Below are 13,587 nucleotides of genomic sequence, written 5' to 3'. Positions count from 1 at the left end.
CTGTTTGTGCCACACAGGATTCTCTGATAAGCCTTAGAAGCAGGCAGCAATTACACTACTAATTACACAAGTACAAAACCTTGACCCTGCACTTGATTTACCTGCCTCTGTGCTTTACCTCACTAAGCAACTTCTGTAGGTATCTCACACCCACACAAAAAAACACACAGTGATACACAAACTTGTAAGCACAAATTAAAAAAAGTCCTTATTCTACATTCACAGACAGCAGAGTTGCTATAGAGCCACGGGATGTGCCATCCCAGCAGCCGGTGTAGAGGTGTGATCTCACAAGGTGAGAGGATGCTGGAGGAGGAGGATGCCTTGCGGTCAGCAGGGAGGCAGCGGGCCTCAGGGAAAAGCTCTTAACTTCTGTCAGGCACAAATAACCACGCCATTTTTCACCTCCTGATTTTTAACTGAGAAAATCATTCCGGTCCCCAGTCATATGAACTCTACGCACACACCATGAGTCAATTCTGGCTCTGACAGTAAGGAGTTCACTCTAACCCGCCAATCTTTATTTCTTCACCTTTTTTTCACAGTCCAGTGTTTTGGAATAAGATGCATAATATAAAAATCATCTTTCAGATGCTGTGCAACTTTTTCCCCTTTGCATTTATTTTCATTCTATTTAAACCCGGCATCCTGCACAGTTACAAATAAATCTTAAACTCGATTATTATTTTTAGTATTATACTATTTGTAGAATTAGATTCCAGTGGTAGCTCTGTAGGATTGTTTACGACTTTTGTGATTCCTTGCTGGGAGGAAAACAGAAATCATCCCCGAGGATGGACCCCCAACCAGCTGCTACAGCAACTCAAATCCAGTCAGCACAATCCCTAGCACCGGGGGTCTGAACCCGGAACGCCCCAACTCCACTTCGGATCAGACAAATATTTTTTGCTGGTTTGACCTAATGCTGCTGTTGGCCAGCAGCCTCCTGTGGCCCCTGCGCTGGATGAACCTGCCAAGGCCACCAACTGAAGGTCTGCCTCTGGAGCCGCCATCCCTCCCAGTAAAGCCCCCCAGTGGCAGGGAGTGAGTTGGAGGGACCGCGGGCAGTGCTAGCTAGCTAATTCTTGTCTCATTTTGTGGTTTGATAAACAGAGAGAGAGAGAAAGCAAGACCAGGGCAAGGATGGGCAGAGTGAATAAATGCACTACACGCAGCTCTACAATAAAATAAGATTTTACCCATTTTAAATTATTTTAAAAAACAAAATGTCAAAATGTGGGGGCAAATGTTGATAATGTGGTGGGCAACCATAAATAACTCAGATGAATCACTTTATTCAAATTGTGGAATTTGGTTCAGGATTTATTTTTTAGCGTCATGAAATATTCAGATAGACATTCAAAGCCTCGTTCAAAAACCTCAACAGAAGCTTTGAATGCAAAAAAATATCAGACATTCAGTCCAGCCTATAATATATTTAATTAAACTATAGACCTAGTGAATGCATTCCTCTCTATTGAATCACTGAGCATGGATGAGTGCAGTGTGTCAACTCTGGCTGTCTTGATTTCATGCCACAGCATGCAGTAACTGTAACTGTTTATGAAAAATAAACGTCAATAGTCTGTCAAAGAAAAAATCTGATGTAGTCATCAGGTTGCAATTAGTACTAAAATTTCTGAACTGCATGGAATGCATCATTGTTATCAAGAATCAGTGTAAATCTCGATTATGATCACAGCTTTTGATGTGGAATAGGCAGACCAGATGAGGCACCATTAACACTTTTATTTCCCACATCTTTGCTAATATGACCTTAAAAAACATGTAGAAATAGTAGATTTAAATAGTGAATTGTCACGATTATGCATTCATGATTTAGTATGCAAAGGAATTCCTCTTCATACAGAAATGTGGACATATTTGTTAGCAACCTGAGGCTGAGTGTGGACACAGTGAGTTACTGTGGTCAAGCTGCTGCTAGGTGGTGCTATTGGTAGCAGTGTCTCTGAGGGAGAGACTGAAACAACACTGTGGCTTCATCTATAGTACAGTATAGTACTATAGTATTATATTGAAATCGCAAACATGTAAAGCTGTCTAATAAGCAGCTATCCTGCAGTTCAATTTTGATATTCCGATGCTTTATATACTGTACAAAATACAGTACTTCTCATGTTTGCTGAAATAACAGCATTGACTTTTCAGCTGCCTCCCAGGTCTGCACTTGTGAGGCACTGATTCTTAAAGTGAAAATATATAAGAGCGGGTGCCCCCGTACTCGAGTATGTTGCCATACATCACATCATTTAACACTTTGAACTGTCAGAAATGTGTCACTCTGTCTCTCTCTTGATACCTTCATCTGTCAGAGTGAAATCATAAATACAATCATTTCCCCAATGTTGGCTCTTTATTCTGTCAACCGTTTCAAAATGTGACTGTGCCTCTTCATTTCCGACGCATGAATAAGTGAGAGGCCATTAATATGTCTCTTTCATTACACTCTGGCACTCTGCACTGCATGAGCATGCAAAGAACTGCGTGTTTGCTGGGCTCGGGTTCTGATGTCCGATTTGTAAGGCAACAAAGATATGTCAGCATGTCCGCATGAAAAAAAACGTCACTCTGAGAATTTGTATTTTGTTCCTGCTCTTTAAAGAGACAAACTAGCGCAGTACAAGGAAAAGAGTCTTTAAATTATGAGCTACATCTTTGCACTCATCTGAATTAATTACTTTTTTGTAAACACAGCTGAACTTATATTTTCAGAAGAAAATTAATACATGATTAATAATTCATAGCCTACACATAACCCTCTGTACTCTGCCTGATTGTGAATATAGATTTAAACAAACACTTCCCAAAATCAACTGCACAAACATTATGAATACTGTGCTTGTGGCCAAATTGGTCAAACGTATTTCTCTCATCCTTTGACAAACACATTTTTTCTCTTTTCTATCACCACTCCCAAGACAAGATTAGAGGGGAAACTCATCAGTCTCCTTGGCTGTTGTCTGATAAACTTTTTTATTTGAAGGGTGTCCTGTCTGGTGTCTCTGGTGTCTTCCTCCAGTGCACTCCTGATTTGAAATATAGCCTTACATAATGAGGGAGAAAAATAGAGCGGTGTTGCACCCCTGAGCCGGTGTCAGCTTAATCAATCATTTTTAAACACAGGCAGGCATGCTTACTCTACTCGCTTCACATCCGCCACATCCTTCCCCTGCTCAACAATGTGACAGCAGCATAATTCATTTTAACTCAAAAATTAAACAGGCAGCATCAAACTTGTCCTTGCTTCCTTTCGGTTTAAACACAGCATGGTGTGTTGGCCTCAATGTGTTTATGTTGCTTTAGGTGCAAAATATCTTGTTAATATATCCTTATTAAATACATGCACACACATATGGGGAGTGTTTTGATGTGTACAAACTGCATTTTAAATTACAAGCATGTACAAGCATGTACTGCAGACTTCCAGTGCTATTTTGTGTGTTTCAGAGGTAATATTCTTAGTCTACTTACATCTCTCTCAAGTTCAAGTTTCTCTGCTTCGATGCTGAACATGCAACAGGCGTGGAATGTGAGAGTAGGGTTCACACGGTCAAATTGCAGTGGGTCAGGAGGTCAGGGAAATTTGGAGGAGCTAAAGCCTAGCAGAAGGAATGGAACTTGGCCTCTTCGCTTGGCAGTGAGAGATTCCTTCTGGCTTTCTGTCAAGAAGTCGGCCTTCAGCGCAGCACAGCTCCAAAAGTTATATCATACTCTTGTTGGTGAGTTACATGCGAGGAGCCCTGCACTGGAAACATGAAAACAGATTCTGTGATTCGTCCAAACTACAAATATTGATTTTACTTTTTGTAGGATTTTAGTATATTCAGTTTTTTTTAACTGTATTTTCCTTATCTCACTTTATTTTCTTCATGTTTATTTTTAAAATTTACACATGGAAAATCTAAAATGTATTGACTTAATTAATGCGCAATAGTATTATAAAACTAATGCATTCTGCATTTCTAACCTTGTGTTTTACAGCCACGTTTGACACTATTAACATTTATGTAAATAATGTCACTTGACTAATACAAACAAATAAATAAATGAAACACCAATTACAAAACCTGCCCAAGCAGACACCAAGCAGCAGACGAAGTCTAAGAAATTAAACCCAAATAAAGTACATTTTCACCAATTAACAGCATGTTGTAGCCATATGCCGCAAATGCTGGATGCAGATGTGGTCAAACAGTGTTGTTTAAATATTTTGTTTTGTCTATGTTGACATAACTTTGCCATTTTTATGCAATTCATATCAGACATCTTTTCTTTATAGACAATAGCAGTATGATAATATAAGACTGAACTATATAATTTATCATATTGGGTGCAGACATGCATGATTGTTTTTATAGAAAACAAAAGATGTGTATACTATCTGTATTGTAAAATCTATTAAATTAACTTTTCAAATGTTTCAATCAACCATCAAGAAGATACACTGTTATATAAATGGTATTTTTCTCTGAATAATCAGGTGTAGGAAAGACCTTGTAAAGTCAGCCTAATAAATATTAATATACAATCATTTTTTCTTTCTTTCTTTTTTACATATAGGTTATATAAGTGATATCCCTGATATTCCTTTATTATGATTTTATCACTTTCATTAGTTTTCATTGCTTATTTCTTTGTATATCACATGCTTGTCTATCAGCAGTGTGTGTGTCTCTTTACTGAGAGGGCAGGACCATGTCAAAGTCCACGTGCACCGTTTTAAAGAGGCGGGGCTCCGTCTCGCAGCTTGCCCGCTGATCACATGCAGAAAGCGTGCTGTTTGTAATTGCTGCGCAACAAGCGGTGCTTGGATGCCGGTTGCTGCCAGAGTGACGTTTGATGCCAGCTGTACGCGGCACTGTGTCTTAAAGCGTATTCTCTCCAAACTGCTGTCAATCTGAACTTTTATCGGAGCAGAGCGGAGACAGTCAGGTTATTGTTTGAGTGTAGGGAAGAGTCCCTTTCATCAGCTCGAGAAGACTATACTCAGTAATGCATTCCGCTCCTCCCACAGGACGGTGATGATGATGATGAGGATGATGATGGTGGTGGTGATCATGATTAAAATAATGAAGGCTATCCTTGTTTAAATGATCAGACATTAAAAGTTGTTTAATGGAACAGCTTTGGACTGCTGTAAGCTGCAGCCAATGGCATCCACACTGAATGATTTAGCATTAAATCATTTCTGATAATGAACTTGCAAATAGAGATGATATTGTGTGTTATGAATAGGATATGATGATGATAGTGACCATATTTAACTGGAAGTGACTTGCAGATTATTTTTAAGGCAAAAATAACCACAAGAGCTGCAGCTTTTTAATGCAAATTATATGCATTATTTCCAGTGTAATAGCCTAATAAAATGTTTTGGATCATGGGATGATGCAAATGCATGTAATTATGGTGTATTTTGGGTATTTTTGGCCAATTTTCAGTTCAAATTCAGCAGCAGCCTATGTGTAGTATTATAATAATTTGCCCAACATGTAAGTATGGTAATACATGGATGTAGAAAACTGCTGAGCAAGGTGAGGCAGTAATAAAATATTGCCATTCCAATGTAAAACTGCGCAGGGTCGATCAGCATGGATTACTTTCAGGCCTACATCTATTCTTCGGCTATTGACAACCTCTCCCTTTTCAGTGTGCATGACTGGAGCTCTCACTAGCGCTGCTAGTGGACAATCAAACCTACACACCCACCTCCAGACACACTCGCATTTCTCATTTCTTACTTCTAGTCTAAATTAGATAGCAAGACGTAGTGTCGGAGCTCACAGATCGCAAAGAATTAGTTTTAAGTACTAGCGGTAGTTAAACAGTCAATCTGAAATTCAACATGGAGTCCCCTCCAGATCCAGCGAGCGACCCGGGCAACAGCGCCTCGGAGCCGGCTACCCCGGTCAGGGAAACCCCGGTAAACCTGGAGACGCTCCGGAAAGCGGACCATCCAGCCCCGGTTCGAAGGCAGACCTGTTCAAGCACCAACAGAGGTAAGCGGACCGTGTTTCGCTTTTTTAACTGCGTGAGAAATACACGCCGATCGCGGATTTTTTTATATCAAACTTCAAAATGAATCAAATCTCTTCCACATAAATAACAGCACACTGTCTAAATTCACCCAACCACAGACACACGGCTTTTTATTTTGGACCAAGACGGCTTTTACGCGTTCGCTTGTAATTAGTGCTTCGGTGTGTGTTGCTGGTTTTCAGGCTCCACTGACAGCTCAAATCATAGGGGGGTGATACGGTCACAGATGTCACATTTACTCTCTCTGCAAGATAAATCAATTACCCAGCAACTTAAAATTGACCAACAGCAGCTTCACCTGGTGCCAAAAGGGGACAACCTGTCCGCTCAAACGCGATATTGTCAAAGTGTCAAAAGTGAACTTTTGCAAACTGTGGGCCAGTTTATCGATCAGTCTCATTCTCCTTTGTAGGGACGTGTCCTCCACTATTGCCGATACAGCACACATCGCCGTCTGGCTGGATTTTTACATCTCCAGCAAACAGATTTTAGGCTATTCCTGTGTGCAAAAAGACGCCCCAGCAGCTGGAATTTGTTTAGCTCTCAAACACTGTTGCAAAGCATGAAGGGCGCTGCACGCCTTCTGCGACTAAACCTTTCACATGATCAAAAACTAAATGGGCCTATATTGTCAATTAGCCCGTCAAAAGTGTGCCTGCAATGCTGCTGAGTTTATTTTTTACATGATTTATCCACCACGTCCCGTCCATGTTGTACAGTACAGACAGTATTTAACCACACCCCCTCTCGGCTGTCTCCAGCACAGGCTAACCGGGCTCATCCAAGTTCAAAGAAATACTGATTTCTCTGCTGATTCTTGTCAAGCACAGTTGTTGCTTACATGACAGGGAGGCGAACCGTGTACATGTGACAATTAATTCATTGCACGGTGGGTTTTTGTGTGCGCACTCTTCCTGTGCGCAAGGGTATATTTAGAGTGTGATATGGTGAATGTGGAATGTAAGCTGGTTATGTAACAGGTTTAGCCATAAACAGAGGCGCGCAACTGAGAGCAGAAATCATCATCGCAGATCTTTTCACTTTACACAAGAGTTCTCCCACTCCCCGTGAAAACCACGGTTTGTTTAATTAAAAAATCACTGCACTTGTGCGGGTATTTATACACCACTGAAGGGAAACTGTGTGACTTTGTGGGTTGGCAGAGCCGGAGCACTTATGTAATAGCGGGGCAAAGACAGGTAGTTGTGAGGCTTCGTGGATTGATTTCTTTTTTCGCAAGTCTGACTTTGAGACACTCCTAACCTGCTGACCCATATTCACCCCACCCTTTTATGCACAGGATTAAAGTGCGTCTGGGAAAGAGAAAGACAGGAAAAAGAACGCCTTCGGTCTGTTATGTAATGCTGAATGGGTGAAAAAAAACACATGTTCAGTGGGACAACCTCTGCAGCTTTGAAGGAGTTTCTCTGCACTCAAACTTTATTTTGACCTTTGTGCAAAGAATACAAAATATTGTTAGAAAGCATTAGCAGTAGAAGACCTGAGGAAACGTTTTGAGAACTTTTTAAAAAGTTAATTAAAGTCAACATTTATCTGAAATAATGATTAAATCCTAAATTAATATATTCTTTTGTATTTGACTAGTTCATCAATATGTATTAGCCATCACTCGGCGTATTCAGTCATACGCACAGGATGCCTGCTCAATTTTTAAAAGACTGTGGTAACAACAGGCAATACATATTTCATCTTATCTTGCAGAATCAGTAAGTTGCTATCTGTTGCTTTGATGTACAGTAACATATAGAAACGGCAGCCACACATTTCTACAAAGCATTATGCACTGCAACAGTTGGCTTATATTTGTTTAAAAAGACACTCAACTGGGCTCACAAAACAGATTATTTTTAAATGTGATCATGTAGAAATATTCAGAGCATTCACCATGCAGGAGAGAAGAATAAAAGTTTGCTTTCATAAAAAAATGATGGCTTAATTGCTTTATTAAATAAAGCAGTAATGCAAAAGTACAAGTACTCTTTTCTTTTCTATTATAAAGTAACTACAGTTTATTGCGTCGGCACAGTTCAGTGCAGGAATACTCAAAAAAATAAAACAATAAAAAAACATTTATGGCTCACTGTAGAGTCACAGTCCTGTAAGACATTTTTTCGGATTACAGCACTGCGCTCAGGCTTTTCAGGCCAGCCACAGAAACCAACATCTGAAAGGGCGGCAGACACTTGCTCAAGCGCAGTTTCTCTCTTTACACCAGCTGTATTAGACTTTCTGAGGATGCACATTTTCTTATCCTGCATGCAGAGCATTTACTGTTTTAACCCTGAGTGCTAATACCTTTTAAGTAGAAAAGGCTTACTTCAGCAGAAGCTCTGCTGTGAGACTTGAGTGGGTCAGAGAACAGGCCTTGGAGGGCTGTGGATATCATTACTGGAAAGAAGAAAAGGGTGTTATTTTCTTATTGTGAGATCCCTTGGCTCGCAAATTTGGAAACAATCAATATTAATGGCTTGGTTATGTAAGGTCACGGTCTCTGCAGAGGCTTGGAACCTGACAATGGCACAGGGAAGCTCTAAAGCTGCAGATCTGATAAGGTGCCCAGGATCATCTGTTAACATGAGTTTGAAAGTGTGTGTGTACGAGCATGTTTTAGTTCTATAGTGAGCTCCATTTAATGACACTGACCACTACGCTTGTCTTCTTCTGCTGCACAAATGCTTGTTATTGTCATTTATAATGACATGCATCATCTGAATGTCATGTCCCCTTGTTAGAGTGAAATAGATTGAATTGATTGCTGCTCAGTAAAGACAAAAAAACATGATGTTGCTTTTAACATTGTGAAAGTTGTTACCAGGTGAAGTGTGGTTTCCTGCAGTGGAAGACATTACACAGCGTCCTGCTTCAGCGTCATATCTAGATTAAATCGCTTTTGATCTTTTCATATTAAATGCCAGTTTTTAACCATTATGTCACAACATTTGTAGATTGTCCCATCACAAGTTTTGTTACCCTTAAGATTAAAAATAAAATGCTGTTTTAAATGTTTCATTGTCTTACCTGACGCTGCAGTTTAAGTAGCTGATCCAAACTATAACAGAGTATAAAAAACATTCAGTCTCCTCTTAATGAACACGCAACCACACTTTCATCCAGCAGTTTTTATTTTTGGGCAGCGAAATGAGAGCTCTCGGCTAGAGAGGCAGCATTTATTCAGTTGTTGTTGACACAAGACGGATGAGGTGCAGGACACAGAGGCTTTTAAAAAAAAGGTTTTACACAAAAATCTCAGAAAGCCGGGAGTTGGCACGGGGCTTGCACGCCACTCGAGTGGACAGCGGCATTATTGAGGCTGTGGCATTCTCAAATTCAATGAATTAGGGCTCCCTGCCCGCTGGAGAGCATGAAGATACAGGTATAGGCTTAAAGCTGAGCCTTCAGCTCGGACTGAGCCGGGAGAGGAACTCCATTAGGTGTCTCTTTTTTTCTGGCTGGCTGCCTGTAACATAATATCGAGTTTCAGTCCTCCTGCGTTTTCAATTCTTAAATGTGGGTGAGGCGATAGTATCGTGAGCTCTTTTATTGCTACCTGTCAGACAGTTCACATTGTTAAATGTTAATAATCAGCCTATTGAAGTTGAAACTCAGTATTTGATTCATTCAAGTGAAATTCTCCTCACACCAACAGTACAAAACAGTTTTACTGAAAAAGATAGCAGATAATATTTCTTTAACTGCACACTGAGCTGGTGCACAGACATCTGGTCTCAGTTTAGACTTTGGCACAACTGTCTTTGAAAAAAAGAAAGCTCTTTTGTTTTTTATGAGCTTCAAAGGTCAGATTACATTTGAGCGGCAGCATGCTTATCTAAGGAGGATGTACCTGTACATGTGAACGTCAACATTACATCAGGATTAGTAGTTAAATAAGCACTGATTATGATGTTATCGCTCTTTCTTTTCTCTCTGTCAGATCAAAATAACAAGAAAAATGTCTAAAATAATAACATATTATTTTGCCTCAAATTGTCCTACTTGTTTGTACGGTACAGTGTGGTAAATTGTTAAGGGATTTTTTAATTTAATCAGACCTATAAAATAATTTTCTTTTCTTTGTTAGCTTATTTCTGACTTCGTCATAGGGCAAAAAAACATTGTTGTATACATTTTGGGATTTAAAAACAATGTGTTTATTTATTTTTAGAGCATAATAGGATTATGAACGAACCGACACATTACATCCAGAGTATAGCAATAACCAGTTGTAGTTCAATTTAATACAAAGCAGTTTTACTTCAAGTGCAAAAGTGTATATACATGCTTATATATATCATAAACTAAATATTTTCCTATGAAGTTTAAACAATTTTGTGCTGTTGCATCATATGCATATAACAACTCTGCTGAATAAAACTTGATCTTAGATTTTATACAGTTACTTTTGTAACAAAGCTAAGTAGCATTAACTTTAATAATACTGATGTGTTTAGGTATCTCTTTACAAAACTTGGTTTGAATTTCCTAAAGTGTCATGAGTTGTCACATAAATGGCTCAAATTTACTTTTAAACTCTTTATATTCAAATAAACAGGTCAACCTATGTGAGAAAATTACACACATGCACTTATGGGACCTTTTAAAATAAAGTATGTTTGGGATTTTAAATGTTAAAATAGCAGACATTTGAAAGTTTTGAGCGCCGCTAGTGCGAGTATGAGGCTGAAGGGAGAGGAAACTTTATTTTTTGGTCAGGTGGTTAACCACTTTATTTTAATTTGGTGTATCAGTGTGGCATCTTAGAGGCTTTTTTATTATTTTCTTACCATCATTTGATCATTTAATATTCCTTTTTATATGATATGAAAGAATAACAAATGATGCAATAACACGTGATGACGTAGAGTGGAATGTTTTCTGTATTTGATATGAGAGAAGCTGCATGAAAGCACTCCTGTGGATTTTATTGTAGGAAACTACTTTGTAGACATGCTGCCAGTGAAAATGTACACACTGACAGGATGTCACTAGTTATTAGCAGCGATACTTTTGCCTGAGTTCAACACTTGACCCCTGAATCTCTCCGTAAGACTAAACATCTGGAGCGTCAAAGTTCCCCATGCATTTCTATCAAATATCCACCATTTATATGTTGTGGCATCTAATATGATGCAGGAAACGTGGTTAACCAAAGTCCAAGGTTTAAGTTATTTGAGTCCATGTGCTTTCAATTAGTACACAGTGCTGCGGTTGTACTAGTTGTTAATTGGTGCTGACATATTACAAAACAGTTCATTACCCCGCTCAGGAAACACACTGTAGATGCAGAGTAAATAGTGAAACACTACAAGAATGCATAGCACAACTGTTCTGGTATAGCTGCATTTTTTGTGAACCTGTAAGTCCATTTTTAGATTTATAAGGTGTATACTGTCTGCAAAGCGATGCAAGCCCCTAATAGGCTATATTAATTTAAAAAAGTTTAGAAATGTCAAACTTACCCGAGACCAAATCTGAAAGTTTTATTCTTGCGGGACAGTTTATTTTGGAGTTTGAATCACCAGTGGCTTAACTGGGGCTGGCGAGGAAGTTTCAACTGGTGACAGACACCAGATTTGATGTGAAATCTCCTGTGGTGAATGACAGCTCAGATCTATGGCCCATTTACAGAAGTTTGTATCTTAGATAGAAAAGTCTGAATAGTAATGACCGGAAATACTCCAGATGCATTATTGGAGGGCGTTAAAGGAGTCTAAATTTAATGTGGTACACTGTGACCTAAGTACTGGTGCCGCTTGGCTCCGTGCTGCTCTGTGCCTCTCTGATATGACATGGGCCCCTTTAGAAGAGGCCTGGAGGGAGAGAGGTGGTGAGAGGGGTCTAAAGGATCACTCAGAGGAATTTTTATGTTGCATCTAGGGCCAAGCCTTTCACAACTCGACCAGTGTGGAGTGCAGAGCTCCCGATCAGGTAGGTAAAACCCCAGCATTCAGTCAAAAAACTTTGACCAGCAGCATCTCTGAAACCATCGTTCCTGTGCTGTACGCCACTCCACGTCAAATCATGTGAACATATAGCTGTGAGTGTCTGCCCACTCAGAGAAAATATATATTTTAGCACAGAGCCTTTACGGCTTCATGCAGGCTGCAGAGAGCTGACATGTGTTGAACACTTGAGAGAAAAATCAGGATGATCTCCCGGCCTCAGAGGTTCTCCCCAGATGTTCTGTGCATGTGCACGCTTTAATACAGGAAGAGGTAACGTTGTAAAATCTAAAGTATGTTAGTCAAACAGTACACCTCAAGAGGCTCTTAACCATTATTTATCTTGCTTTCTGGGGGCTAAATGGCCCTCAAGGCAGCTCTGTTTGAAGGACTGTTGAGTAGTGGACTATGACATCAGGAGTTGAATGGAAATGGAAATATGGGTTGCATATTGAAGCCGTCTAGCACGGATGAAGAACGGTAACAAGGAAGGAGAATCTGTGCTTTCTCCTTTGGTTAGAATAATGTAGCTTTGTCTGCAGATATGTTCTGAGGGTGTATTATATATAACTACAATAGTCTACACTACAAAAGGTGGTCTCAGGAATTGCTGGAACTACTGGTCTTGTTTCAAACGCATCAGTCTGGCATCATTAGTTCCAGCGTCATTATTTCACCACATGGGAAGTTTTTTGTTTTTTATTGAACAAATCTTAATAATCTAGTTGCAGGAGCAGATTTTCCCCCCCTAGTGCCTACACTTTGATTTTCCATGTGGTAAGGCAATAACACTGAGGAAGGCGAAGCACGCACATCACATCCTCCGCCGTTATATTCGTTACATCAGTACCGCCGGAGTATTACTCAAAGTTTATTTGTCACCTGAAATAAACAAAAAACTTTTGGAGACAAGGGAGATAAAACGACTTGAAAATCAGTGTCATTTCTGTTGGCTTGATTATTTATATTGGAATAACAAGCGCGACTTAATCTCATAAATAAAAAAGGGAGAGATACAGATCCGTCCCCTCCAGGTACTGCCGCCACTTAATCGAATTAGCTCCACTCTCAGGCTTGACGGGCTCTTCAAACACCCCTGGTGACTTCTGAGTGCCGATTACAATCAGCTACTATTTTCAGCCTTTGATTAAAATCTGGTGAGGTTGGACAGAATTTTTTTGAGCGCAGAACCAACTAATTATTAACATCACAGCCCATCTCTCTCTTTTTTTGCCAGTTACAGAGGGCCAATGGGGTAGAGTACTTAAACAATACCCATAAGTATTAATCATGTTGAATCACTCTGTGTGAAACTATTAGCTTCTTCTTATTGAAACATCTCACACTAGTCTGTGTGTTATCCAAACATGGATACTTTTCCTGACCTTTGTGTCTTTTTACTCAAATCTGAGTGAAGAATTCTGGTTTGATTATTTCTGAAATCAAAGACATTTGTATTTATTTCATCGTTTAACACTGTGACACTATAATCTTTTTAAGATAATCTAGTTGTTTGTACAGATGTTTTCATCTGGCAGACAACCATAATGCACACATCCTTTTTCTC

At 39.5% G+C, this 13,587-nt stretch overlaps 1 protein-coding gene across 1 annotated transcript in view; it reads left to right on the top strand.

Annotated features, from left to right (window-relative positions):
- The first annotated feature begins 5,671 nt into the window (after positions 1-5,671).
- Positions 5,672-13,587, top strand: part of roraa (RAR-related orphan receptor A, paralog a) — a 191,432-nt gene continuing 183,516 nt past the window's right edge. The window contains exon 1 of the mRNA XM_059334304.1: positions 5,672-6,020. Coding sequence (XP_059190287.1) covers positions 5,867-6,020 — 154 coding nt within the window. The 5' untranslated portion in view covers positions 5,672-5,866. The remainder of the gene's footprint in view (positions 6,021-13,587) is intronic.

The sequence above is a fragment of the Centropristis striata genome, chromosome 6, assembly GCF_030273125.1.
Source record: "Centropristis striata isolate RG_2023a ecotype Rhode Island chromosome 6, C.striata_1.0, whole genome shotgun sequence".
Taxonomy (NCBI): Eukaryota; Metazoa; Chordata; class Actinopteri; order Perciformes; family Serranidae; genus Centropristis; species Centropristis striata.
This window is presented reverse-complemented; position numbering and strand designations above follow the sequence as displayed.